Source organism: Lepidochelys kempii, chromosome 8 (assembly GCF_965140265.1).
Source record: "Lepidochelys kempii isolate rLepKem1 chromosome 8, rLepKem1.hap2, whole genome shotgun sequence".
Taxonomy (NCBI): Eukaryota; Metazoa; Chordata; order Testudines; family Cheloniidae; genus Lepidochelys; species Lepidochelys kempii.
This window is the reverse complement of record NC_133263.1, coordinates 108,535,272-108,563,045: the sequence shown is the minus strand read 5'-3', so window position 1 is coordinate 108,563,045 and position 27,774 is coordinate 108,535,272. Positions and strand designations below refer to the sequence as shown.

General features: G+C 45.7%; 1 protein-coding gene across 11 annotated transcripts in view; it reads left to right on the top strand.

Annotated features, from left to right (window-relative positions):
- CFAP57 (cilia and flagella associated protein 57) overlaps positions 1-27,774 on the top strand; it is a 154,079-nt gene that overhangs the window by 85,903 nt on the left and 40,402 nt on the right. For 6 of the 11 annotated variants that reach the window (XR_012160518.1, XM_073358041.1, XM_073358038.1 and 3 more), the window contains 4 exons: positions 5,420-5,593; positions 7,771-7,929; positions 8,695-8,874; positions 25,780-25,896. Coding sequence is in view for 10 of the 11 variants with exons in the window: in XM_073358041.1 (XP_073214142.1) it covers positions 5,420-5,593; positions 7,771-7,929; positions 8,695-8,874; positions 25,780-25,896 (630 nt within the window). In the remaining variant the exon portion in view is untranslated. Of the gene's footprint in view, positions 1-5,419; positions 5,594-7,770; positions 7,930-8,694; positions 8,875-13,260; positions 13,298-25,749; positions 25,897-27,774 lie in introns of those variants that run through there. The other 5 variants (XM_073358036.1, XM_073358037.1, XM_073358045.1 and 2 more) reach the window with 5 other exon arrangements.

The window sequence follows — 27,774 nt, the reverse complement described above, 5'->3', positions numbered from 1 at the left end:
CTATTAACATCTGAAAGGTGTTTGTCTAACCGCTCTTATAAACCTCCACTGATAGAGATTCCACAGCCTCCCTAGGCAATTTATTTCAGTGCTTAACCACCCTACCAGTTAGAAAGTTTTTCCTAATGTCTAACCTAAACCATCCTTGCTGCAATTTAAGCCCATTGCTTCTTGTCCTATTCTCAGAGGTTAACAAGAACAATTTTTCTACCTCCTCTTTGTAACAACCTTTTTGGTACTTGAAAACTGTTATCATGTCCCTCTTCATTCTTCTGTTCTCCAGACTAAACAAACCCAATTTTTTCGGTCTTCCCTCATAGGCCATGTTTTCTGAACTTTAATAATTTTTGTTGCTCTTTTCTGGACTTTCTCCAATTTTATTCTTTCCCCTCTCTGCCAAACAATTTGACCTTTTCTCCTTCTTTGTCAAGATTACTTGTTTTTCGTGCTTCTGAGAAATCCCCACTTCATTGCTTGTCCTGGGAACTGTTCAACATGGTTATAGGGAGAGTTATTTACCTAGAGTCTCCCATTCTCAAGATAGGTTTCAGAGGAACAGCCGTGTTAGTCTGTATTCGCAAAAAGAAAAGGAGTACTTGTGGCACCTTAGAGACTAACCAATTTATTTGAGCATGAGCTTTCGTGAGCTACAGCTCACTTCATCAGATGTTTACCGTGGAAACTGCAGCAGACTTTATATACACACAGAAATCATGAAACAATACCTCCTCCCACCCCACTGTCCTGCTGGTAATAGCTTATCTAAAGTGATCAACAGGTGGGCCATTTCCAGCACAAATCCAGGTTTTCTCACCCTCCACCCCCCCCCCCCCCCACAAATTCACTCTCCTGCTGGTGCTAGCCCATCCAAAGTGACAACTCTTTACATAATCAAGTCGGGCTATTTCCTGCATAGATCAAGGTTTTCTCACATCCCCCCCACCCCCATACACACACAAACTCACTCTCCTGCTGGAGATTCTCAAGATATTCTCAAGGTATTCTCAAGATACTCACTGTGATGGGTTCCCCCCAGGGTGCCATCTGGAACTGAGGTACCACTGAGCCCACCTGACCCACCAGCCTGGGTTCCCTTTACCCTGTAGTGCTGTGACCAGCCTGCTAAGCCCTCTCCCAGGCTCCAGTCTACACCTTCACCAGCACACACAGAGGTAGGGATGCACCTAGCTGCCGAAACATACAGATGCTCTGATCTCATCTGATTGGGAAGGCTTCAGCTAAGGAACTGCCCAGATATGCAAGTTCATACCCCCCTCTGGAGGGTAAACCCAAAATTTCTCTGTCTTGCACTGTACAGAGAACTGTACAGCGTAAGCTCATGAAATTCGCCCTCTCCCTCAATGTGGAGAGGACATATACAACAGCTTTTTACCCCAAATTATAACTTCCATGCACTGGTTTGTGATAAAGTGAGGCCTCATCTGGAGTACTGTGTCCAGTTTTGGGCCCCGCACTTCAAGAAGGATGTGGATAAATTGGAGAGAGTCCAGCGAGGGGCAACAAAAATGATTAGGGGACTGGAACACATGAGTTATGAGGAGAGGCTGAGGGAGCTGGGATTGTTTAGCCTGCAGAAGAGAAGAATGAGGGGGGATTTGATAGCTGCTTTCAACTACCTGAAAGGGGGTTCCAAAGAGGATGGCTCTAGACTGTTCTCAATGGTAGCAGATGACAGAACGAGGAGTAATGGTCTCAAGTTGCAGTGGGGGAGGTTTAGATTGGATATTAGGAAAAACTTTTTCACTAAGAGGGTGGTGAAATACTGGAATGCGTTACCTAGGGAGGTGGTAGAATCTCCTTCCTTAGAGGTTTTTAAGGTCAGGCTTGACAAAGCCCTGGCTGGGATGATTTAACTGGGAATTGGTCCTGCTTTGAGCAGGGGGTTGGACTAGATGACCTTCTGGGGTCCCTTCCAACCCTGATATTCTATGATTCTATGATTCTAAAGCAAAAACAAATTTATTAACTACAAAAGATAGATTTTAAGTGATTATAAGGGATAGCAAACAGATCAAAGCAGATTACCTAGTGTGACAAAGTGGGGATTTTCCCTTGTTATGTTGTATGTGAATCTTACTGTTGAGCCTATGTGAGTTTTACATTTTTGCATGAATGTGTGCCTCAGTTTCCCTGGGTGCTGCACCAATACCTTGGTGGTGGGAATAGGGGTGTGTGACTTTGACTGAGACCTCTGGGGCAGGCCAGGCTGCTCCAGCTGTCTGCACATATGCTATGACCGGTGCCCTTCGTAACCCGAGACCCAGGAGGGGAATGCAACCAGGTGACTCTTGGCTTGGGAAGTGAGACGAAGGAAGGACGAGGAGCAATGGGGGTGTCTGAGGTCGGGTCACTGGAAGATGGGCAGTCCTTTTTGGGGACTGGAAGAGGGGGAATCCGGGCCATCTGGTCCAGGACTCCCCAAGATGGACTTGGCTGAAAGTCACTGATTTCTGTGCTAACAAGTTCTGTTCAATGCTGTGTTCCTGTCAGCTAATAAACCTTCCATCTTATGCTGGCTGAGAGTCACGTCTGACTGCAGAGTTGGGCTGCAGGGCCCTCTGGCTTCCCCAGGACCCCCACCCTGGTGGACTTGCTGGGGGAAGTGCACAGTGTGGAAGGGGATGCTGAATGCTGAGGTCAGACTCAGGAAGGTCAAAGCTGTGTAAGCTTCTTGCCCTGGCGACCTATGCTCAGAGAGAGGAGGCATGCTCCCCTAGAGTCCTGACTAGCTTCATATGGAGTTGTTCCAGAGCATTGGCCCAGGGGCTCCGTGACACCTAGCAAATAAACAAAAACTCAGTCTAAGCGTAATATACTAAGAGATTGGATATGAGTAGCAAATTCTCACCCTAAATGATGATTTAAGCTGGTTGCAGAGATTCTTAAGGGGCCAGCTGCTCTTGCTTGCAGCTTAAAAACCCCAGGTAATCCTCTCGCAGGCTAGAAATCCCTCTAGCCTGGGTCCAGCACTTCCCCCCAGTTCAGTCCTTGTTCCTCAGGTGTTTCCAAGAATCTCCTTTGGGCAGGGAGTCAGTGAAGAACCTCAGTTATGTCATTCCCTTGCCTTAAATAGCTTTTGCATATGGCAGGAACCCTTTGGCTCCAGCTTGGCTCCCACGCCCAGTCAGTGGAAAAACACTGGTATTCCAAGATGCAGTCCAGTTTCAGGTGATCTGGTCACATGACCCTGCCATGTCACAGCAGCCGTGACTCCGACTCCGTTTGTAGCATCCTCAGAAAGGCTCCCAGGTGGGAGATAAACTTCTTCTAAGGCCTGTTGTTTTCTCTAATGGCCCTTTCCAGCCATCCATCTAGACTGATTGCATTCTGCCTAGTGGGCATTCCCCAGGTGTAAACATATTTGTAATACAGATACACAGTCGATATTCCTAACTTCAGATACAAAAATGATACATGTATACAAGTAGGATAATCAGATTCAGTAAATTATAACCTTTTCAGTGATATCTCACATGCCTTATCTTGCACAAAATACATTATAATTATGCCATACTCATATCATATTACTATTACTATCATATTAATATTATGAAGAAGAATACGGGGCATAATGCCACACCCACCTTAATAGATCTCCATAGTCAGACCTGTGTACATGGGCTTGGTGGGAACTCCTACACTTCAAAGTTCTAGATCCCTGAACCCAGTAGGGAGTGTCTCTGTCCCTATGCTGCTAGAATGCTAAAAGTCTGCCCTCAGTGCTCCAGCTGTCACTCCCAGACTCTTTGTCAGTCATTTTTTGTCCCTCTGTGGAACAGCCTCCCCCTGCCCTTCTAGCTGAAGCACAACCCTGCTATTCCCAGGGGGAACTCCCCACAGCCTTACTGAGAGGTCATCTTTACCAGGGGAGCATCCCTTATGCACTCTGGCACTCTCACTGTCCCTCTGGGTCCAGCTCTCCATTATGCAGGTATAAGTAGGTAAGCCCCTCTGTCGTCAGATGTTCGGCTGCATGTGTGTGTTCGCTCTGTGTGCTGTCCCAGCTCTGCACAGGCAACTGGCACAGCAGACCTCGAGCATACTACCCAATAAATCCACAGACTTGGTTTTCAGCAATGGAACTTGGTCAGATTTATTGGCGACAAGGCACGGTGCTAATGCCCAGGCTCAGTGGTTACAGGTACACTAACACATGTATGCCAGTGACAATGGACCAACTCAGTGAATGGCAGGACTTTCCATTCTCCCCTTGGCCAGACAAAGATATTGCCTCTGAGATACATATTTATACACCAATACAAACAAGTTATGTGTCACCCCTGATGTATTAAGGCGCCACCCATTGCCTTGTCCCTGTAGACTCGATCAAAACATCTCTATCTATCATGCTGTCATCCTGACCTTATCCTTAAGATGGGTCAGCTTGTTCCTTTTCTCTTTGGGGAATGTGTTTGGTATCGGGGTGTTCTGGTACCACCTTTCTGGAATGTGCTTGCATGAGTGCTTTGTGCCTAGCAACTCTTAGGAATAGATGTTTTTGCAATATCAGCCCTATACTTGCCAAAAGAGCCAGGGCCTCTTGCTCACAACTTAACTTTGTTTGATATCAGCAAAGTTTTAACTACTTTAGCTCTGGCCTCAGGCCTCACACTAGGACTCTGATACAAGGCCTTATGTTTCAGGCCCTCTTCCAACTACACCCTCCACTGTTCCCTTGTCTTCAGCCCTCTCCGACCCTCAACTCAGGCTTTCTGGCTTAGAGCCAGCAGGAACCTCCTTCGGCTGCTCTTCCTGCCTTCAGCTCTTTCTGAGCCCTGGGTCTCTGGCTTGGGGAGGTCAGCCAGCAAATCTCACTTGCTCTGCCTGCCTTCAGCCTTCCCACAAAAAACTACTTCTGGGTTCCGACAGCTCTCGTGTCCTGACTGACCAGGCAGCTCTCACTTGTCTTCTTCCTGATTGTTCCTTGCAGTCCTGACTCACCAGGTCTCTCTGCTCTCTCAGACTTTCCCTGATATTGTATAGATCCAGGTACTTCCCTGCCCTCCTAACTGGTCAAACTAGGAGCACCTCTTCCAGCACAGAAGAGCTGGATGTATTTAATTTACAGGGGCCCACCACCCTGTGACAGTCTGATAACAATTTTTTGAAAGAAATTTAATCATCTTAGAATTGGAATTTGTTTAAATAGTATTAGTACAGTCAAAGCTCAGGGATCCATTAAAGTATATGTATGCTCAGAGGAGAATAATCATTACAGATAAGTAAGTAAGTAACTCTTCTTCCCCATCACCAATAGCTTGCTCAGATTTCATGGACCCACTGCTACTATTTCCCAGTCACCTCTGAGAAGAAACTGAACAAAATACAAAGTCTGATAGTTATGCTAGAGATCCTTGCCCTCCCACCTCTGTCTCCAATTTTCTTTTCCTGATTCCAGGCACAGGATGACGCCAGGCAGCAGCTTCAAGAGTTTGAAGAAACTAAGAAACAGATTGAAGAAGATGAAGATCGGGAAATCCAGGAAATCAAAATCAAGTATGAGAGACGACTTCGGGAAGAGAGAGAATCAAACCTGCGGTTGAAAGGAGAGACAGGAATCATGAGGAAAAAGGTAATTTCAATTCTCTAAGAGAATCTGATCTGGCACCTGGAATACTAAAGCTGAGTTGAGTGTAGAATGTGTTCAATGAGAGTACTAGTCTATTTCTAGACATGTACGGCATTTTACTGAGGTATAAAAGGGCAACTGCTCCTTCCTATAATATAGCTTGGGAACCTTACAATATTATGAGCAAAAAAAGAAGCTACATTCTGGTGTAACAGTGACTAGATTAAAGGGAGAAGAGAAATTATAGGTTCCCCCCTCCACAGGGGCAATGCAGAACTTTTCCCTCTACTAAGTTTACTAATATCTAGTACAGTTTGGGGCACTATATAAATAATTAGTAACAATAATAGATAGTCCCATCTCTTGCAATTAAACTTTCTCATGCTTCTCAGGAGACTTTGCCACAATTTGATATATATCTTATTGTCAGGAAAGTATTCCTGGTATTCAACCAAACTTTGTGCCCAGTTTTATCCCATTTCCCTTAATTTTCACCCCTTTGTAGTAAACACTTCCTTTCCTTCCTTGGTGTTTATACTCCTCAGATATTTGTAGAAAGTTATGTTTGTCGTCATTGTGACACTTAAACAATTTTCAAGTAAATATGACTGTATTAGAATGACAAGCTATACAATTGTTGCCAAAGTGTAAGGAAAATTCATACCCTCTCAGATCTCTCTCAGGGGCAGGTACAACTCAAGCAGGATAAGATTATGTACTGTATTTGAGGTTTGATCCATTATGTCCATTTGTAGGTTCTGTCCTGATTACCATTCCTGATATAGTGGCAGGTTGCTACATAGCATGGAGCCATCTCCGTCATCTTTACTTTCTCCCAGGGTCAGGTAGTTTTTCCACATCACTCTCCAGTTCCTGGTAATATGAGGAAATATCTTTCTTATTTGTATTTGGGACATTGAAGTAGAAAGTGTCTCTGTCTCCATCTCTTCTGTCACATTAGCTGCACAGTCGCTCCTCTCAGGGTTAGAATGTGCTTTGTGTGTCACAAATTCACCTGTCATTTGTGGTCACTGATTCTGTGCTTGGAGAGAGCCTGCATTTGAATCCAAGTACATCTTTAGTATCTACTCTTTCTCCCATCTGTGCTTCCTTCCACATTGCAATCTATCCATAGAACAGTCTCCTTTTCTTATACTCCTAATGATCCCCTCTCTTCATTCATATTCCTCCATAAAAGCACACTAACTGCTCCATAAAGCCTTCACCACAGTTTCCCAGGAGATCTGTAGTGCTTTGTGACTGCACCTTCACTGGGTGTAATTTATGTATCTGAGTTGAATTTTCTGTGTTTATACCAGAGATAGAATTTAAGCATTCATTAAAAAAGAGAAAAGAAATAGCCTTTTCTCTTGTGAAGATCTGAAGATAAGCAGAGCATGATATGGTCTTCCTGAGTCTGCAGGTGGCTCAGGAGCCTCTCCTGTTTTCAAAACTTTGCCAAGAACCACCAATGTGTAATTAGCAAGACTCTGGCCAGTTAGGGTATTTCTATACTGCAGTGAGAGATGCGATTGCAGTTTGGGTATTCATACCCAGCTTTAATCTAGCTAGTGTGGCTAAAAATAGCAATGAAGGTACGGTGGCATGGGCTTCAATTCAGACTGTACAAGCTCACCCAGAACCCTGGATATATACTTGGATTTCTAGCTCATGCTGGGATCCATGCTGTTGTGTCTTCACTGATATTTTTAGCTGCATTAGCTAAATTAATGGTAGCCCAAGTATTATGTTCTGCCTGTTCATGCCACTAAAACTCTTATGCAGAGTCATCATCCCATCTTGTTAATTGACATCTTCTCCTGTCTAGCTTCCCTAACAACCACCTTGCCCCCTTCCAATCCATTCACAATGCAACTATTGAGATCATTGTCTTCCTTGCCTATTGCTCCTGGCTGCTGTCTTCTATATTGTATCCACTCAAAGCTTCTTCTGACCTTCAAGGCTCTTCTTGTTACTTGTTTTCCCCCTTTGCTTTCTTCCATGCTGCCTCATCACATGAAATGCTCTTCCTGAACTGATTCTTAAATTCATTACTGTCTCTCATCCTTCAGATCCCTTCTCATAACTCACTTCTGCCACATTGCCTACAAGAAATCAGCCAAAGTAGGATGTTTAAATTGAATGGCAGTTGCAGAAAGTTAGTATTTGTGTGTCTCTAGTTCAACAGCTTACAGAAGGAGATTGAAGAGCGCAGCAATGACATTGAGACAATGAGAATGGAACAGCAGAAGCTGCAAAGTGTCATTAAGTCATTAGAGAAGGATATTGTGGGACTGAAGAGAGAGATTCAAGAAAGAGATGAGACTATCCAAGACAAGGTGAGGCAGAGCTATGACAGTCTGAGTAGCTGAGTTTTATCACCATCCCCTCACTCAAACACTGCTATTGGTATAACAATTATTTGTATTGTTGTAGCACTCAGAGACTCTAATTAGTATCTGGGTCCTATTCTGCTAAGCTCTGAACAAACTTGAACAAGAACACAATCCCTGCCTTGAAGAAGAGCTTACAACCTAGAGTTGAGAACTCTGTGGGTATGTCTACACAGCAAAGAGAGCAGCTGACCCATGCCACCCGACTTGGGCTCGCAGGGCTGCAGGACTGTTTCATTGCTGTGTAGACTTCTGGGCTCAAGATGGAGCCTGAGCTCTGGAACCCTCACACTACACCTCCAGTGTAAGCCCAGAAGTCTACATAACAATGAAACAGCCCTGCAGGCCCTGCCCCATGAACCTGAGTCGGCTAGCACAGGCCAGCCAAGGGTGTCTAGTTGCTGTATTAGACATATTCTATGTTTCTCCCCTCCCCCGAGATCTTTCCTTGGGGATCTGTAGCTCAGGATTTCGAGCTACTTACCCCTTCCTTGAATTTTGTAACTGATATTTATATAGTCATTGCCTTCCCCTTGTTCCTTGTCCCTCTCTATGGGATTTGTGACTTAAGGTCTCATCTCCATTTCCATTTCTCTGAGGAACTGTGGCTACGGTGTCTTTTTTCCCCTCAACATCCAGACATCACTCCAGGGATCTGGTTGAGAGGTCTGTGTCTGATTCTCACTGGCCTCCTGCTTTGATTCTTTGCAGAGAGCACTGACTTGTACATATGTTTACTTGTCCCAGGAGAAGCGGATTTATGACCTAAAAAAGAAAAACCAGGAACTGGAAAAGTTCAAGTTTGTACTGGATTATAAAATAAAGGAGCTGAAGAAGCAAATAGAACCCCGTGAGAATGATATCAAAGCAATGAAGGAGCAGATCCAGGAGGTGAGCAGTGCAATCTTCTGACCCCTGCCACCCAGCCCTCCTTCTGTTCAAAGGGATGATAGGCCAAATGTACTAGGAGACTGCACCACATTTGTCCTTTGATTTGCCTTCTTTAATGAGCATAAAGTATTGACTCACTCTTAATCCAAACTTGATTTCTTTGTTACCAATAAAATGATCTCTGCACATTGGCCACCCCTTCGCCTTTATACCAAGTCCCTGAGATGACCTTCTTTTACATGGGAATTGCCGCAGCAGATCAGACCCAACTAGTGTGGTGTCCTGTTTCAAACAATGGTTAATGCCAAACTCTGCATAGGAGGGTGTAACTCATTTTCTTAATAAGACATCAAATTGTACAATACTAACCTATGGGAATTCTTCATTCAAAATTTTCTATGAATGAATGTTTGACTTCCACTTACATCAGACTGTTAATCCCATTGTTTTCTTTCCAAATCTTCACTCTCACCACAGAAACTAGTCTCCAGTCCCCAGATGTTGAGGGGTTTTTAAAATTTTGGTTAGAACTAAGACATTTAGGAAGTCACCTAAACTTTTGAAGCCTTTGGAGACCTTAGGCCTATATAGTTCTTCAAATGGCTTCCTCATATTTCCATGCTTGGGATGCAGCAGATTCTTGCAGTTCAGATGGTGGAATTTAATTCATAATGCTGGTTGGTGCTCTCATGCACCGCTCCCCCATCTGTTCCTGAACATTCTAGGGGTTTAGCTACAATGAATGGCATGGCACTGCAACCACCTCATTCCTTCCCACCACCAGTTGCGACAGATCAGGAACAGCTCCAGGAAGAACCCCAGGCCCCTTTTATGTAGTGTGCTTAGTGGTTACATAATAGTTTAAATCACTTTACTTTAGATATTTTAGTGTAGGTTTTTGGTTTTATTATTAAAGTTTTTGATGTTAGATTACTTTTAAATTATCTTCAGAACCAAGAGAGACGGTGGATCTAAAAGCAAAGAGATCAGGGTTCAATCAGCATGCCTCAAGCCCAGTGCCATATCTGTCATCAGATTGACACACTTGGTGCCTGACTTGTCTTGGAGAGTGACACTCTCTAGGTGTTCTAGATATATTGCTTTTACAAGAAGGACGAGAAAGGAGAAGCAGAACAAACTGAAGGCCATTCTGCTTCAGGAAGCCCTTGCAATAAAACCTGTCAGTGCTGAAAAGACAGGTGGCTCCAGAAAAAATCTTAGACCTGCTCCAGCATCAAATGCCTCAAAGTTGGGAACTAAATAATACAAGGTATTTGCATTGGTGCAATCTAGTTTGCTGGACACAACTTCAAAGAAACAGAAAAAGGACCCAAAACATTTATCTCAGGGAGCTAAGACTAAAAAGTGTTCAGGGGATAGACCCTTTGTTAGCAGAGCTGCCCCACAACTGCCGATCTCTCCAGATCCCATTATATTGGAACCAAGCAGACAAGCATGCAGTAAAGACTCCAGACATCCTCTTTCAGCAGCAGACTTGTTCATTATACCAGATCCTCATGTACTGGACCCATTAGTTGAGGAAACAAGGAGAGAGCCACTACAGCTCTGGCCGTTCTGTTATCATTGTCTGTGATCCCTCAGGGTCGAGGATGATCTCTTCCACAGGTTGTTTTTTTGTGCGTGTCCTTTGGTGACTGGAGGAGTCCAATCCTTACGCCGCAAATTCACTGGCAAACATTGCAGGTGATGTTGGAAGACAGGGTTGGGCCATGATTGCTGCATAACAGTCATCTGTCCTTTCTTTTCTGTCATTTTTCTGCGACCAGGGCAAGGCAATTTTCCTCAAAAGTGATCATCCCTTCTCTGACAAGTCTTTGCCAGTTAGCCCTGTTCTGGGCTACTGTCTCCGAGTGCATGCTATCAATGTCACATCTCTTGATGTTTGTCTTAAGGGTGTCTTTAAAGCATTTCTTTTGGCCTCCCCTTTTCCTTTCTCCTTTGGTAAGTTGGTACAGTAATTGTTTTGGTAGGCATGCATCAGGCACGTGCACACAGTGCCCGCTCCATCTCAGCTGATGCTAGATAATCAGGGCCTCAATACTGAAGGTGTTGGCCTCCGTGAGGACACTGAAGTTAGTGCGGTGATCCTCCCACTTCTTGTTGAAGATCTTCCGGAGAAAGTGCTGGTGCTGGCATTCTAGGTTTTTCAGATGTTTTCTGTAGGTCACCCAAGTCTTGCAGCCATAGAGGAGAGTTGGGATTACCATCACTTTATAAACTGAAAGTCTAGTGTGTGTTCTGATGTTGTGATTATTGAACTCCTGTCGAGACAGTCTGCCAAAGGCAAGGCTTGCTGAATCTCGATGTCTGTGTTTGCCCCCTGTGAGAGATGGCTGTGAAGGTAGGCAAAGTGTTATTTTTCCAGTTCTTCCAGTTCTTCTCTGTCAATGTAGAACTTCCTTGCCGAGTCTGATGATTGACTGGGAGCCGGCTGGTGGAGAACTTTTGTTTTGCCAATGTTCAGGGTTAGCCCTAGGCTTTTGTAAGCTTCAGAGAAGCAGTTAAGGGCTATTTAGATCCTCCTTTGAGTGTGCAACTACAGCACAATCATCTGCCTACTGGAGTTCAGTTATTGGGTGACCCTACCAGGAGTACAAGGCTCCCGATGGCATTGTTCTTGGGACCTTTAGCACATACAAGCTTCTCCACCACGTTAGGGTGGCAGCCCAAGGAGAAGCAATTCTGTTATAGTGCACTCTCAGATTCATTATTCAGATCCAATGTCTCCCATACATTCGGCTCCAATATTACTGACTCTGGAAAGAGAGCTCTCCTTGAACAGAGATGTGCCCTATGGAAATGAGAAGATGAGTAGAAGAAAGTCAGTTGTTAACTTACCTGTCTTGTCCTAAGATACCATCCAGTTCCCCAGCTAGATATTTGTCTTCAGTTCTGGAACCTTTATTATCACCCATAATTTCTGTTTCAGATCCTAGATTAGAACAACAGTTGGAATTGTATCACGGACCACTTGGTTCCAGCCTTCATCTGGGATGAAACTTTTGGGCTCTCAAACAGTCCCTGAGAACTCTTTGTATTACAGTGAACCATATCTGCACGTGGATTATTGGTTGGAGTGGAGAGTGCCACCATGGTATAGACTACCTTTTTCTTGGAGTGGCCACTCTTGGGATATGTGCCCATTGATGTTGTTGAATGGTGTAGTCTTCTATTAATTATGCCTGTTAGAGTACTCACACATCCCCACCCCTACTCTCAGCGTTCAAGCACATTCTGAGGGTGGGGCTATACAAACAGGCATGGCAGCAGTTGCTGCCTCAGTTCCAACCACTGACCATGGATTCATGTGAGCCTTCTTCAGTGTCAAGATCTTTACTCTTTTAATAATTATATAGTTACTAACACTTAAAGTATTAACAACTATTAGTATTACTGTTAGCAATGGCAGATTTGAAGAACAAGAAATACAGATTTAAAAGATATTTGTCATGTCCTGCAGTTTTCCAGGCATCAGACACCTATGCATGGTGCTTAGGAGAAGGGCACCCCCTTCTCATTGCACTGTCTGCAGGATTTTCACACTGCAAGCTAGAAAGGAGAGGCAGAACAGACTTGAGGCCCTCTTTCTGGAAGAAGCCTTATCAGTTAAAACCTGTGGATCTGAGGTTCTTAATGCTCCAGATAAAAGAGATAAGAGGCCTGAATAGACTTCAGGACCTTCTGGTATCAGGAAACCTTCTACTTACAAAGCATCAACTTTGGCACCAAGCTCCAGATTTGAAAAGATTGAGCATTTGGTAACAAAACCCTTGGACCCATTTCTAATAAGGGTACAGACAGTAATTGAAACAGTCTTGGACAAAAGACAGTCTATACCTGAGGCCTCTGCAGAACTGGGACCTTCAGTTTTGAGAAAAAAGGCCAAGACTAAACATCTTTTGGTGTGTGGCATTGTTTCTCATTCTGGGGATCCTCCAGATTGTAAGTATGTGGATCCTCGATGCACCACAGAGGTGAGATCTAAAACAGACAGTATCATCAAATTATCTTCTTTGCTTAGTTCCTAAGAAATTAGCAGATCCAGGTATTCCATCAGCACCATCTTATGTGGTTACCACACAGGTACATGTGTAACTGTGTTACTTGGATCTTCTAGGTTCTTCGCTGAGACAAGAAGAAAGATGTTTGGATAAGGATTTGTCACAAAGCTCTCCTTCTCACAAGTGACACAAAGCTGTTTCCTCACCACATGAGTCTTTGATTATGTTACCTCCATCTCCCAGGACACCTATAGGGTCACCTTGACAACCTGGTGTGTGTGTTGTCTTCCTGATTCCTGTTTCTGTTTTGTTTCCTGGTTCTTGATCCCTGAACTCAGTGTTCCTGTTCCTTTTTCTTTTGCAGGGAAAAGCTCCTTAGGACCTGCTACTACATATCTGCTATTTGAACTGTTATGTTTTGTTGAGATTGTTGCTGACCTAATCAGTTTATGGTTATTACATGTTTTGATTGACAACCTACCTGTGTGTCTTGCTTAGTTTGTTTGTTTTTGCTTTTGGGATTACTGCTCTGGGATGTATCAGAGTGTAACATTATGGTGATGAGTATATCTATTCTCAAAAAGAAAAGGAGTACTTTGTGGCACCTCAGAGACTAACAATTTATTTGAGCATAAGCTGTGCTACATTACAATGCTAATAAGCGATGGTCACATAAACACCACCCTATACCGGAAACCTACTGACCGATGAAGTGAGCTGTAGCTCACGAAAGCTTATGCTCAAATAAATTGGTTAGTCTCTAAGGTGCCACAAGTATTCCTTTTCTTTTTGCGGATACAGACTAACACGGCTGCTACTCTGAAACCTATATCTATTCTGAAACCCATGCAGCCTGTTGAATTGATACGTTATTAGGAATTTTTTGAACTATATGCAGCTTGTGCTGACTGTGAGGTTGCTAGGTTACCCTTGTTGCAGAACTGCTTACGCCATAATGGCACTGATATTTATGATGGATTCTCAAAGCCCAGGTTCTCCTTTTATGTAACTGTTCAGTGTCACGAGTATTTTGGCACTGGCAATTCTGTTCTGTTAAAGAGGAAAACGTTTTTTGAAGCTCACCAGCCACCCAACAAAACCTTGTGTGAGTTTGCATGTCATTTGTGGCAGTTGACCCAGGAATTTGAGGACATCATGATGAGAGGAAGGTGATCAGGAACAGTCAACATGGATTCACCAAGGGCAAGTCATCCCTGACCAACCTGATTGCCTTCTATGATTAAATAACTGGCTTTGTGGATATGGGGAGAGCGGTGGATGTGATATATCTTGACTTTAGAAAAGCTTTTGATACGGTCTCCCACAATATTCTTGTCAGCAAGTTAAAGTAGTATGGATTGGATGAATGGACTATAAGGTGGATAGAAAGCTGGCTAGATTGTCGGGCTCAATGGGTAGTGATCAACGGCTCGGTCTAGTTGGCAGCTGGTATCAAGCAGAGTGCCTCAGGGGTCGGTCCTGGGGCTGGTTTTGTTCAACATCTTTATTAATGAATCTGGATGATGGGATTAATTGAACCCTCAGCAAGTTCACAGATCAACAATCTAGGGGGAGCGGTAGATACGCTGGAGAGTAGGGATAGGGTCCAGTGCACTGTTCCCTCTAAGCTGTGCGTGTGCACACAGATCCTAAACCCCGTGCACACGGCGAAACACTGTGCGCACAATAATTTGCACAGAAGAAATTTTTTGCACACACGGCCTGTCAAAAATTAGAGGGAATGTTGGTCCAGAGTGAGGTAGACAAATTGGAGGATTGGGCTAAAAGAAATCTGATGAGGTTCAACAAGGACAAGTGAAGAGTCCTGCACTTAGGATGGAAGAATCCCATGCACCGCTATAGGAAGGGGACCAACTAAGCGGCAGTTTTGCAGAAAAGGACCTAGGGGTGACAGTGGACGAGAAGCTGGACATGAGTCATCTGTGTGCCCTTGTTGCCAAGAAGGCCAATGGCATATTGGGCTGCATTAGTAGGAGCATTGCCAGCAGATCGAGGGAAGTGATTATTCCCCTCTATTTGGCACTGGTGAGGCTACATCTGGAGTACTGTGTCCAGTTTTGGTCCCCCCACTACAGAAGGGATGTGGACAAATTGGAGAGAGTCCAGTGGAGGGCAACGAAAATGATTAGGGGACTGGAGCACATGACTTACGAGGAGAGGCTGAGGGAACTGGGGTGGTTTAGTCTGCAGAAGAGGAGTGAGGGGGGATTTGATAGCAGCTTTCAGTTACCTGAAGGGGGGGTTCCAAAGAGGATGGAGCTTGGCTGTTCTCAGTGGTGGCAGATGACAGAACAAGGAGCAATGGTCTCAAATTGCAGTGGGGGAGGTCTAGGTTGGATATTAGGAAACACTTTCACCAGGAGGGTGATGAGGCACTGGAATGGGTTACCTAAGGAGGTGGTGGAATCTCCATCCTTAGAGGTTTTTAAGGCCTGGCTTGACAAAGCCCTGGCTGTGATGATTTAGTTGGTGTTGGTCCTGCTTTGAGCAGGGGGTTGGACTAGATGATCTCCTGAGGTCTCTTCCAACCCTCATCTTCTATGATTCTATGATTCTATGATCAGGTTCAGGAATATTTCTGTGATTTGATGTAGTCAGTGACTGCTTGGGCAAATGGCTACTGGCAGAAGATGTTAGAATGCTAATTTTTAATGTCACGGTTGCTAAGAGTGAGGCATTTGAGAGGGCTAGAGCTGAAAAGGGTTCTATGATTCAGCCTGTTGCAACCTTTGTGTCTACATTTAAACCATCAGCTGCTCCTCCTACTTCCATCACCCATAGTCATACAATGCTACCTACTCTCTCTCTCCAAGGCCTCAGCAGCTAAAGTTGTCAGTTCCTCACTGTTTCTGCTGTGGTAGTATAGGTCACTTTGCCAGTTTCCCTACCTGCCCAGTTAGAACTACTGTGTTCCAGGCTTGTGGGAAGGAAGGCCTCTTTAAGTTATGGTGACATGGTACAGTGGTTCACAGAGATAGGAGGCCTGAAGTGCATACTGTGAATGTAGAACCACATGAGACTATTGTTACCAGAGACTCTAATATTTCCTTTACTACAGTCTTCTCATGTGGCAAAGTGCTGGAGCTGGTATCCTGTATTGTGGAAATTAACGGTACACCACTCAAGTGCATGGTGGATATGGGTGCTGAACTTAACGTTCTCCCCTCTGAGTTAGTTCCCAGTTTGGACATTGTCTGAGTACAGTGGTGATAAAAGCTTGGAATTTGTATGCCTTGCAGACAGTGGGTGAAGCTGTATCCTCTGTGCTTTACAAAGTCATAGCCTGGACGTCATAGTTTTACATTGTTAAAGGCTCAGTTGTTAATGCTGTCACATTATTGTTGTATGATCTGTGCTTACAGCTTGGTATTATACATGAATTTGCACAGGACACCTCAGGTGTGGCTATGTTGGCTAGAATAGAAGGGAATGCCCAAAGTATTGTTCAGAGACACCAGAAATTATTTAACGGAGACAGTGTGTGTTCTCTCTGCGTTACCTTTGAATGCCAAGCCCTTTGCACCACCTGCACATTGTATACCACTTGCACGTTGTTTACCTCCTTGCACTTGTGGACAAGATCTGAGCAGAACTGCAGCACATGAAAGATAATGGTGGAGACGGAAGGGTCTACAGACTGGAGCTCATCCACAGTGATCTTGTATAAGTAGGATGCCAGTATTCAACTGCGCACAGATTTTAGGGCACTGTGGTAGGCGGCACTCACCTCCTAAGTGCCCTCTAGTGGCTGTTGCGGTACTGCAGTCTTTTTCTGTTCCTGGTATTCCCTGTAGGTTGCCAGCCTCACTAGGTGGATCTTCAATGGCTCAGCCTTCCATTCAAGTCACAGAGTCACAAATATACCCCTTCCACGGTAGCAAAGAGTTCACTAAACTGTCTGCCCTCACCAGAGTCTTCAGCCCCATCTCCGGGCCCTTTAAATCCAGCCTATTCTTGGGCTTCTGAAAGAGCTTTGTACCCTTCTCAGGGCTTAGGCCACTTTGCAAGTGGCTGTTGGGAGAACCTGGGCCCACCCACTATTCTGAATTCCAATCCAGAGACCCTATAAACAGCAACCATGTATGGCTTCCTTTAATTGCTGCTGCATTCCCTGGGCCTCTTCCCACCTGGACCCTTTACCTTTTCCCATTACCTTAGGGCTAAAGTTCTCAGGTCCTCTCTCCCAGGTCCAGTAAATGCAGCCTGTAAAGCTCCTTTGGCCAGAGAGGAGCACCGTTCCTCGCCCTTCTGGTCCCAGCCAAGAACAGCCCTGCTGCTCCTCTTAGCTGAGCCTGCTCATTGGCTGCTTCCATTCTGATTGGCTGCTTCCACAAGGCATCTCTAGGCAGGCCTAGAGGACCCATTTCTGCTACTCCTTTCTGGGGCTGGATGTAGTAGGATTGTAGGGCCTCCAGCAGTGTACCGGGTACACTGTGTCACAGGCACTTAATAAATATGTCAAATGTGAGCAGTTTCAACTGCCAATCTTCAAAGAGATTTGCTTGGTAAGTGGATCTTGAATTTTCTGTCTGTTGGACTACCAATCAAGTTATTGGCAAATACTTGTGACAGAGAGTTTGCAGCTACTATTGACTTTCAGCACATCATTTGGGAGGTACTGCTAGCAGTGACTTCCTTCTGGCTTAGTCTCTGCTCTGGAGGTATTTCAGAGAGTTGTCTCTCAGCTCTTTGATAATATCCAGGGTGCATATTGCTATTTGGATCACATTCTCATCTTTACTAAGACCTTTCCTGAACATGATTCTTTTCTGGATCAGGTACTAACCCAACTCCAACAAGCTGACATAAAGTTGAATGCAGCCAAGTGTAGTTAAGATGCTGTAGCGTTTCTAGGACATTCTCTGTCAGATGATGGTGTGAAACTGACACCTGAACAGCTGCAAGTTGTTGCTTCACTACCCTACCCACTGATCATAATGGTTTATGTTCATTCTTTGGCCTCTCTCAATACATAGGTGGGCTTCCTATGCCCTATTTTAGTACATCAAAAAGCCTTCAAAAACAGACTCCAACGAGTGACTGCTGAATTGGAATGAATTTGCAAACTGGATACAATTAACTTAGGCTTGAATAAAGACTGGGAGTGGATGCGTCATTACACAAAGTAAAACTATTTCCCCATGTTTATTCCCCCCCGCCCCCCAACTGTTCCTCAGACGTTCTTGTTAACTGCTGGAAACGGCCCACCTTGATTATCACTACAAAAGGTTTTCTTCCCCCCCGCTCTCCTGCTGGTAATAGCTCATCTTAAATGATCACTCTCATAGAATCATAGAATCATAGAATATCAGGGTTGGAAGGGACCCCAGAAGGTCATCTAGTCCAACCCCCTGCTCAAAGCAGGACCAATTCCCAGTTAAATCATCCCAGCCAGGGCTTTGTCAAGCCTGACCTTAAAAACCTCTAAGGAAGGAGATTCTACCACCTCCCTAGGTAACGCATTCCAGTGTTTCACCACCCTCTTAGTGAAAAAGTTTTTCCTAATATCCAATCTAAACCTCCCCCACTGCAACTTGAGACCATTACTCCTCGTTCTGTCATCTGCTACACTCTCCTTACAGTGTGTATGATAACACCCATTTTTTCATGTTCTGTGTGTATATAAATCTCCTCACTGTATTTTCCACTGAATGCTTCCGATGAAGTGAGCTGTAGCTTATGAAAGCTTATGCTCAAATAAATTGGTTAGTCTCTAAGGTGCCACAAGTACTCCTTTTCTTTTTGGAAGAACAGTTGGATCACTCTCTTCCTCTCAATGCAGATCTGAGCCCAGATCCGATAAGAAAATAAATTGGGGATACCACTCAGGTAGAGATCCACAACAGCAACAGAGGTGATAGAGTTCTCTTAGATGACGGTTACATTCTGATGCACCCCAGAAAAGCAATCCCCTGATGAAAAAATGAAGTAAGAAACACAAATAGATTGTCAGTCAAAACATGTAATAACCATGAACTGGTTAGAATCATAGAATCATAGAATATCAGGGCTGGAAGGGACCCCAGAAGGTCATCTAGTCCAACCCCCTGCTCGAAGCAGGACCAATTCCCAGTTAAATCATCCCAGCCAGGGCTTTGTCAAGCCTGACCTTAAAAACCTCTAAGGAAGGAGATTCTACCACCTCCCTAGGTAACGCATTCCAGTGTTTCACCACCCTCTTAGTGAAAAAGTTTCCCCTAATATCCAACCTAAACCTCCCCCACTGCAACTTGAGACCATTACTCCTCGTTCTGTCATCTGCTACCATTGAGAACAGTCTAGAGTCATCCTCTTTGGAACCCCCTTTCAGGTAGTTGAAAGCAGCTATCAAATCCCCCCTCATTCTTCTCTTCTGCAGGCTAAACAATCCCAGCTCCCTCAGCCTCTCCTCATAACTCATGTGTTCCAGTCCCCTAATCATTTTTGTTGCCCTTCGCTGGACTCTCTCCAATTTATCCACATCCTTCTTGAAGTGTGGGGTCCAAAACTGGACACAGTACTCCAGATGAGGCCTCACCAATGTCGAATAGAGGGGAACGATCACGTCCCTCGATCTGCTCGCTATGCCCCTACTTATACATCCCAAAATGCCATTGGCCTTCTTGGCAACAAGGGCACACTGCTGACTCATATCCAGCTTCTCGTCCACTGTCACCCCTAGGTCCTTTTCCGCAGAACTGCTGCCTAGCCATTCGGTCCCTAGTCTGTAGCTGTGCATTGGGTTCTTCCGTCCTAAGTGCAGGACCCTGCACTTATCCTTATTGAACCTCATCAGATTTCTTTTGGCCCAATCCTCCAATTTGTCTAGGTCCTTCTGTATCCTATCCCTCCCCTCCAGCGTATCTACCACTCCTCCCAGTTTCGTATCATCCGCAAATTTGCTGAGAGTGCAATCCACACCATCCTCCAGATCATTTATGAAGATATTGAACAAAACCGGCCCCAGGACCGACCCTTGGGGTACTCCACTTGACACCGGCTGCCAACTAGACATGGAGCCATTGATCACTACCCGTTGAGCCCGACAATCTAGCCAGCTTTCTACCCACCTTATAGTGCATTCATCCAGCCCATACTTCCTTAACTTGCTGACAAGAATACTGTGGCAGACCGTGTCAAAAGCTTTGCTAAAGTCAAGAAACAATACATCCACTGCTTTCCCTTCATCCACAGAACCAGTAATCTCATCAAAAAAGGCGATTAGATTAGTCAGGCATGACCTTCCCTTGGTGAATCCATGCTGGCTGTTCCTGATCACTTTCCTCTCATGCAAGTGCATCAGGATTGATTCTTTGAGGACCTGCTCCATGATTTTTCCAGGGACTGAGGTGAGGCTGACTGGCCTGTAGTTCCCAGGATCCTCCTTCTTCCCTTTTTTAAAGATTGGCACTACATTAGCCTTTTTCCAGTCATCCGGGACTTCCCCGGTTCGCCATGAGTTTTCAAAGATAATGGCCAATAGCTCTGCAATCACAGCCGCCAATTCCTTCAGCACTCTCGGATGCAACTCGTCCGGCCCCATGGACTTGTGCACGTCCAGCTTTTCTAAATAGTCCCTAACCACCTCTATCTCCACAGAGGGCTGGCCATCTCTTCCCCATTTTGTGATGCCCAGCGCAGCAGTCTGGGAGCTGACCTTGTTAGTGAAAACAGAGGCAAAAAAAGCATTGAGTACATTAGCTTTTTCCACATCCTCTGTCACTAGGTTGCCTCCCTCATTCAGTAAGGGGCCCACACATTCCTTGGCTTTCTTCTTGTTGCCAACATACCTGAAGAAACCCTTCTTGTTACTCTTGACATCTCTGGCTAGCTGCAGCTCCAGGTGCGATTTGGCCCTGGTTATGTCAGCAACAGCCTGAACAAAGATATAACAGTCGGAACAAGAGATATGTAGCAATAGACCCTGAGTAGCTTTCCCCACTGCAAAAGAAACAGGGACAGGAACACCAAGTTCACGGAGAAGGAACCGGGCAACAAAACAGGAACAAGAACCAGGAAGGCAACACACACCAGTCATCATAATTTCTTTCCCTTCTCCCCAAAATTCAGTGGTACCTAGCAATGTTCCCTCTAATTTTTCCCATCCATATGTGGAATGAATTTTGTTATGTGCACCAAATTATCGTGGTAATGTGCAGATGTGTGCCACCAACAGAAACAAAAAAACTAGATATATATATTTAAAAATTTACCATAGGGATAATTACTTCAGCCACGACAGGTTAGGCATTTTAGTACTCACTACTCAAAGAATTAAATTTAAGCGTAAGAGAGAAATAGAAATTATAAATGGCATGGACCAGTCAAAAAACTCAAACAACAGCACTTTGAAAGAATACAATTACAGAGTGTGCGTGCATTGCAGGAAGTATCAAGTAGTAACAACACCACCACCACAAGTATGTGCTGGGAGATTGGTGTGAAAGACAGTGTGTGTGTGTGACAGAGAGAGAGAGAGAGAGAGAGAGAGACAAAGTGTGTGTGTATGTGTGAGACATTGTGACTTTTAGGTCTGTAATCGAGTGACCAGAGAGATTGAAGTGTTCTCCGATTGGTTTATGAATGTTATAATTCTTGACATCTGATTTGTGTCCATTTATTCTTTTACGTAGAGACTGTCCAGTTTGACCAATGTACATGGCAGAGGGGCATTGCTGGCACATGATGGCATAGATCACATTGGTGGATGTGCAGGTGAACGAGCCTCTGATAGCGTGGCTGATGTTATTAGGCCCTGTGATGGTGTCCCCTGAATAGATATGTGGGCACAATTGGCAACAGGCTTTGTTGCAAGGATAGGTTCCTGGGTTAGTGGTTCTGTTGTGTGGTATGTGGTTGCTGGTGAGTATTTGCTTCAGGTTGGGGGGCTGTCTGTAGGCAAGGACTGGCCAGTCTCCCAAGATTTGTGAGAGTGATGGGTCGTCCTTCAGGATAGGTTGTAGATCCTTGATGATGCGTTGGAGAGGTTTTAGTTGGGGGCTGAAGGTGATGGCTAGTGGCGTTCTGTTATTTTCTTTGTTGGGCCTGTCCTGTAGTACGTGACTTCTGGGTACTCTTCTGGCTCTGTCAGTCTGTTTCTTCACTTCTGCAGGTGGGTATTGTAGTTGTAAGAATGCTTGATAGAGATCTTGTAGGTGTTTGTCTCTGTCTGAGGGGTTGGAGCAAATGTGGTTGTATCGTAGAGCTTGGCTGTAGGCGATGGATCGTGTGGTGTGGTCTGGGTGAAAGCTGGAGGCATGTAGGTAGGAATAGCGGTCAGTAGGTTTCCGGTATAGGGTGGTGTTTATGTGACCATTGCTTATTAGCAGTGTAGTGTCTAGGAAGTGGATCTCTTGTGTGGACTAGTCCAGGCTGAGGTTGATGGTGTGATGGAAATTGTTGAAATCGTGGTGGAATTCCTCAAGGGCTTCTTTTCCATGGGTCCAGATGATGAAGATGTCATCAATATAGCGGAAGTAGAGTAGGGGCATTAGGGGACGAGAGCTGAGGAAGCATTGTTCTAAGTCAGCCATAAAAATGTTGGCATACTGTGAGGCCATGCGGGTACCCATAGCAGCGCCGCTGATTTGAAGGTATACATTGTCCCCAAATGTGAAATGTCTGTCACCTTCAGCCCCCAACTAAAACCTCTCCAACGCATCATCAAGGATCTACAACCTATCCTGAAGGATGACCCATCACTCCCACAAATCTTGGGAGACTGGCCAGTCCTTGCCTACAGACAGCCTCCCAACCTGAAGCAAATACTCACCAGCAACCACACAGCACACAACAGAACCACTAACCCAGGAACCTATCCTTGCAACAAAGCCCGTTGCCAACTGTATCTATTCAGGGGACACCATCATAGGGCCTAATCACATCAGCCACACTATCAGAGGCTCGTTCACCTGCACATCTACCAATGTGATATATGCCATCATGTACCAGCAATGCCCCTCTGCCATGTACATTGGCCAAACTGGACAGTCTCTACGTAAAAGAATAAATGGACACAAATCGGATGTCAAGAATTATAACATTCATAAACCAGTTAGAGAATACTTCAATCTCTCTGGTCACTCGATTACAGACCTAAAAGTCACAATATTACAACAAAAAGACTTCAAAAACAGACTCCAACGAGAGATTGCTGAATTGGAATTAATTTGCAAACTGGATACAATTAACTTAGGCTTGAATAGAGACTGGGAGTGGATGAGTCATTACACAAAGTAAAACTATTTCCCCATGTTTATTCCCCCCCTCCCCCCCCACTGTTCCTCAGACGTTCTTGTTAACTGCTGGAAATGGCCCACCTTGATTATCACTATAAAAGGTTTTCTCCCCCCCTCCCCCCACGCTCTCCTGTTGGTAATAGCTCATCTTAAATGATCACTCTCATTACAGTGTGTATGATAACACCCATTTTTTCATGTTCTGTGTGTATATAAATCTCCTCACTGTATTTTCCACTGAATGCATCCGATGAAGTGAGCTGTATCTCACGAAAGCTTATGCTCAAATAAATTGGTTAGTCTCTAAGGTGCCACAAGTACTCCTTTTCTTTTTGCGAATACAGACTAACATGGCTGCTACTCTGAAAACTGTTTTTCCAGAGGCTCAATCTTGAGGGGTATTTTTTTAATCAGACTATCATAAATTCATGCATTCTTCTAACTATGATATTATACCAGACTGGGCAAGTTGGCAGGAGTGGCAAGGGCCTCCACTGATGCCTTGGCCATACTGTCCAACTCCAGGATTTCCATATCGAGCTCCTTCAAGAGGTACGACCTGGGTTCTGCATTGAGGCAATGATGTTTCTGTAGATCTGGGACACTCGGATCTGATACCAAGCAATAAGTCCCTTGTACTGATCCAAAACATCTTATATGATGAAGCAGAGGAAGGTGATACACCTCTAGAAATCAAGATTTTGCATCAGGACCAGGAACTCTCCAGATGAAAATGTGGGAGTAGGCTCAGCTTCCTCACTTTCTGAGTTAGTTAGCAGAAGGGTTTCTACTTTAAAATTACCCTGTTTTACTGGTGGAAATGTCTCATCCTGTCTTTTAAATCCTTGGAAATACCTCTACAAGGTTTCTCTGCCCTTTCTGGAGGGTCGCTGACAGCCAGCAAAATCAGTGTGGTATATACTCTGACTTCCTGTCCACCAATTGTTAAAAAAACAGTTAACTCCTCGTACAGGATCTGATAATGTTTTTCTTGTTTCCACCTCCCTTCTCCCACTAATTCTGTGGTAATAGCTGCAGTGATCAAGAACAGGATATTTACATTCTACCCCCAGTGACAAAGAGGGAAAAAATTAGATTATTTGGGAAGAAAATTATTTTCTTCATTTTATTTAAACATGAGGATAGCTAACTATCTAACTGTCTGGGTAATGTGTGACATGTTAATTTCATTTAAAAAACTAGAACAATATAAAATTAACATGGCACATGTTAAATTAATGGATTAAAAAAAAGATTTGGAGATCATGGTGGATAATCAGATGAACGTGAGCTCCCAGTATGAGGCTGTGGCCAAAAGAGTGAATGTGATCCTGGGATGCATGAACAGGGGAATCGTGAATAACAGTAGAGAGGTTGTTCTACCTCTATATTTGGCACTGCTACAACTACTGCTGTCATACCGTGTCCAGTGCTGGTGCCTGCCGTTGCTAAAGAAGGATGTTGCTAAATTGGAGAAGGTTCAGAGAAGAGCTACCAGAATGATTAAAGGATGAGAAAACCTGCCTTCTAGTGCTCAGTCTATTTAACTTAACAAAGAGAAGGTTAAAGGCTGAGTTGATTACAGTCTAAAAGTATCTCCATGGGGCAACAAATATTTACTAATGGGCTCGTCAATCTAGCAGAGAAAGGTCTAATACAGGGGTGGGCAAACTTTTTGGCCCGAGGGCCACATCGGGGTTGCAAAACTGTATGGAGGGCCAGGTAGAGAAGGCTGTGCCTCCCCAAACAGCCTGGCCCCCACCCCCTATCCACCCCCTCCCACTTCCTGCCCCCTGACTGCCCTCCTCAGAACTCCCGACCCATCCTAACCACCCCCTCCCAGGTTCCCCCGCCCCTAACTGCCCCCCAGCGTCCCACCCCTTATCCAATCCCCACTGCTCCCAGTCTTCTGCCCCCTATCCACACACCCCGCCCCCTGACAGGCCCCCCCCGGGACCCCATGCCTATCCAACCCCCCACTGTTCCCTATTCTCCATCCTCCCTGCAGAACCTCTGCCCCATCCAATCGCTCCCTGTCCCCTGACTGCCCCCCAGGACCCCTCGCCCCTTATCCAACCCCCGGCCCCCTTACCATGCCACTCAAAGCAGCGTGTCTGGCAGCCGCACCCCCTGGCCGGAGCTAGACACACTGCCTCTCTGCTCGGCAGGAGCGCGCAACCACACCATCCAGAGCGCTGGTGGCACGGTGAGGTGAGACTGCGGGGGAGAGGGGACAGCAGGGGAGGGGCCGGGTGCTAGCCTCCCTGGCCAGGAGCTCAAGGGCCGGGCAGGACGGTCCCGCAGGCTGGATGTGGCCCGCAAGCCGTAGTTTGCCCATCTCTGGTCTAACACAGTCCAATGGCTGGAAGTTGAAGCTAGACAAATTCAGACTGGAAATAAGGCTTACATTTTTGACAGTGAGGGTAATTAACCATTGGAACAATTTGCCAAGAGTCATGATAGATTATCCACCACTGACGATTTTAAAATCAAGATTGGATGTTTGTATAAAAGATATGTTGTAGGAATTATTTTGGGGAAGTTCTGTGGCCTGTGTATTAGATCCCTTCGGTTTTGTAATCTGTGTTTTTCCTTCACTCATGTCTCTTTCACAGTCCCAATCCCCTTCTTTTGCTTCCTTGCAGATGGAGGGAGAACTGGAACGTTTCCACCAGCAGAACATGCAGCTGGAACTGAACATCACAGAGCTACGACAGAAGCTAAAGGCCACTGACCGTGAGATGCACAAGGAGCAGCAGAAGGTATGGGGCACAACCTTGATGGCAGAGATCTCAAGTCATTCAAAATGCAAGCTGTCAGGAACATGGATAGTATAGATGCATGGCTTTGGGGTCAGAGTTTCCCTTCTTGGGTACTGTGCAGAAGTGAAGGGGAAGAGAGGCTCTGGCAGGAGGGATCAGAGACACAAGCATTCCAAGTATGAAGGCTTGTGGGAGAGTTGGATATTACAGAGAGGTAGATAGTACCGAAGCTCCAGCCATTTGGTCTAACAGAGCCTGTGTGCATTGTCCTTCTGGATATGCTGCAAGATCTGTGTATTCACTTAGGATTCATAGAGTAGTTGGGGAGAGGGCTAAACGAACCTCTCTGCCACACCCAAGGCAGAGAGTTTGGGAATATATGGCCTCAGCAACCTATTCCCTCCCAAGAGTACCATCTGGGCTGGACCTCTGCAATGACATGCAGTAATTAGTCAGGAAAGGTACGGGGAAGGAGTTGTGGATGGATATCAAAGCATACTTATAGTGGAAGGAACCATGTCAGAGGTGTATGAAAGGTCAGAGAGGAAGAAGCAAGAGGTTTGAAAGTGGGCATGAAGGAATTTAGTAGCCAAGGATAGGATTGGGGAAGCAGGCAGGGTATCATAGAATCATAGAATATCAGGGTTGGAAGGGACCCCAGGAGGCCATCCAGTCCAACCCCCTGCCCAAAGCAGGACCAATCCCAACCAAATCATCCCAGCCAGGGCCCCGTCAAGCCTGACCCCAAAAACCTCCAAGGAAGGAGATTCCACCACCTCCCCAGGCAACGCACTCCAGTGTTTCACCTCCCAGTGAAAAAGTTTTTCCCAATATCCAACCTAAACCTCCCCCACTGCAACCCGGGACCACCACTCCTTGTCCTGTCCTCCTCCACCACTGAGAACAGTCCAGAACCATCCCCTCCGGAACCACCTCCCAGGTAGCCGAAAGCACCCACCAAATCCCCCCCCATTCCTCTCCTCCGCAGACCAAACAATCCCAGTTCCCCCAGCCTCCCCCCACAAGCCATGTGCTCCAGACCCCCAATCATCTCTGTTGCCCTTCACTGGACTCTCTCCAGTCCACCGACATCCCTCCTGCAGTGAGGGGCCCAAAACCGGACACAGCACTCCAGACAAGGCCCGACCAATGTCGAATAGAGGGGGACGACCACGCCCCTCGATCCGCTCGCCACGCCCCCACCCACACATCTCAAAATGCCACCGGCCCTCTTGGCAACAAGGGCACACTGCTGACCCACATCCAGCCTCTCGTCCACTGCCACCCCCAGGTCCCCCTCCGCAGAACTGCTGCCTAGCCACTCGGTCCCCAGTCTGCAGCTGCGCATTGGGTTCTTCTGTTCCAAGTACAGGACCCTGCACCTATCCCTATTGAACCCCATCAGACTTCTTCCGGCCCAATCCTCCAATCCGTCTAGGTCCCTCTGCATCCCAGCCCCGCCCTCCAGCGCATCTACCACTCCCCCCAGTCCAGTATCATCTGCAAACCTGCTGAGAGTGCAATCCACACCATCCTCCAGATCATTTATGAAGATATTGAACAAAACCGGCCCCAGGACCGACCCCCGGGGCACTCCACTCGACACCGGCTGCCAACCAGACATGGAGCCACTGATCGCCACCCGCCAAACCCGACAATCTAGCCAACACTCTACCCACCCTACAGTGCACTCATCCAGCCCATACTTCTTCAACCTGCTGACAAGAACACTGTGGGAGACCATGTCAAAAGCCCCGCCAAAGTCAAGAAACAATACATCCACCGCCTTTCCTTCATCCACAGAACCAGTAGTCTCATCATAGAAGGCGATTAGATTAGTCAGGCATGACCTTCCCTTGGTGAATCCATGCTGACTGT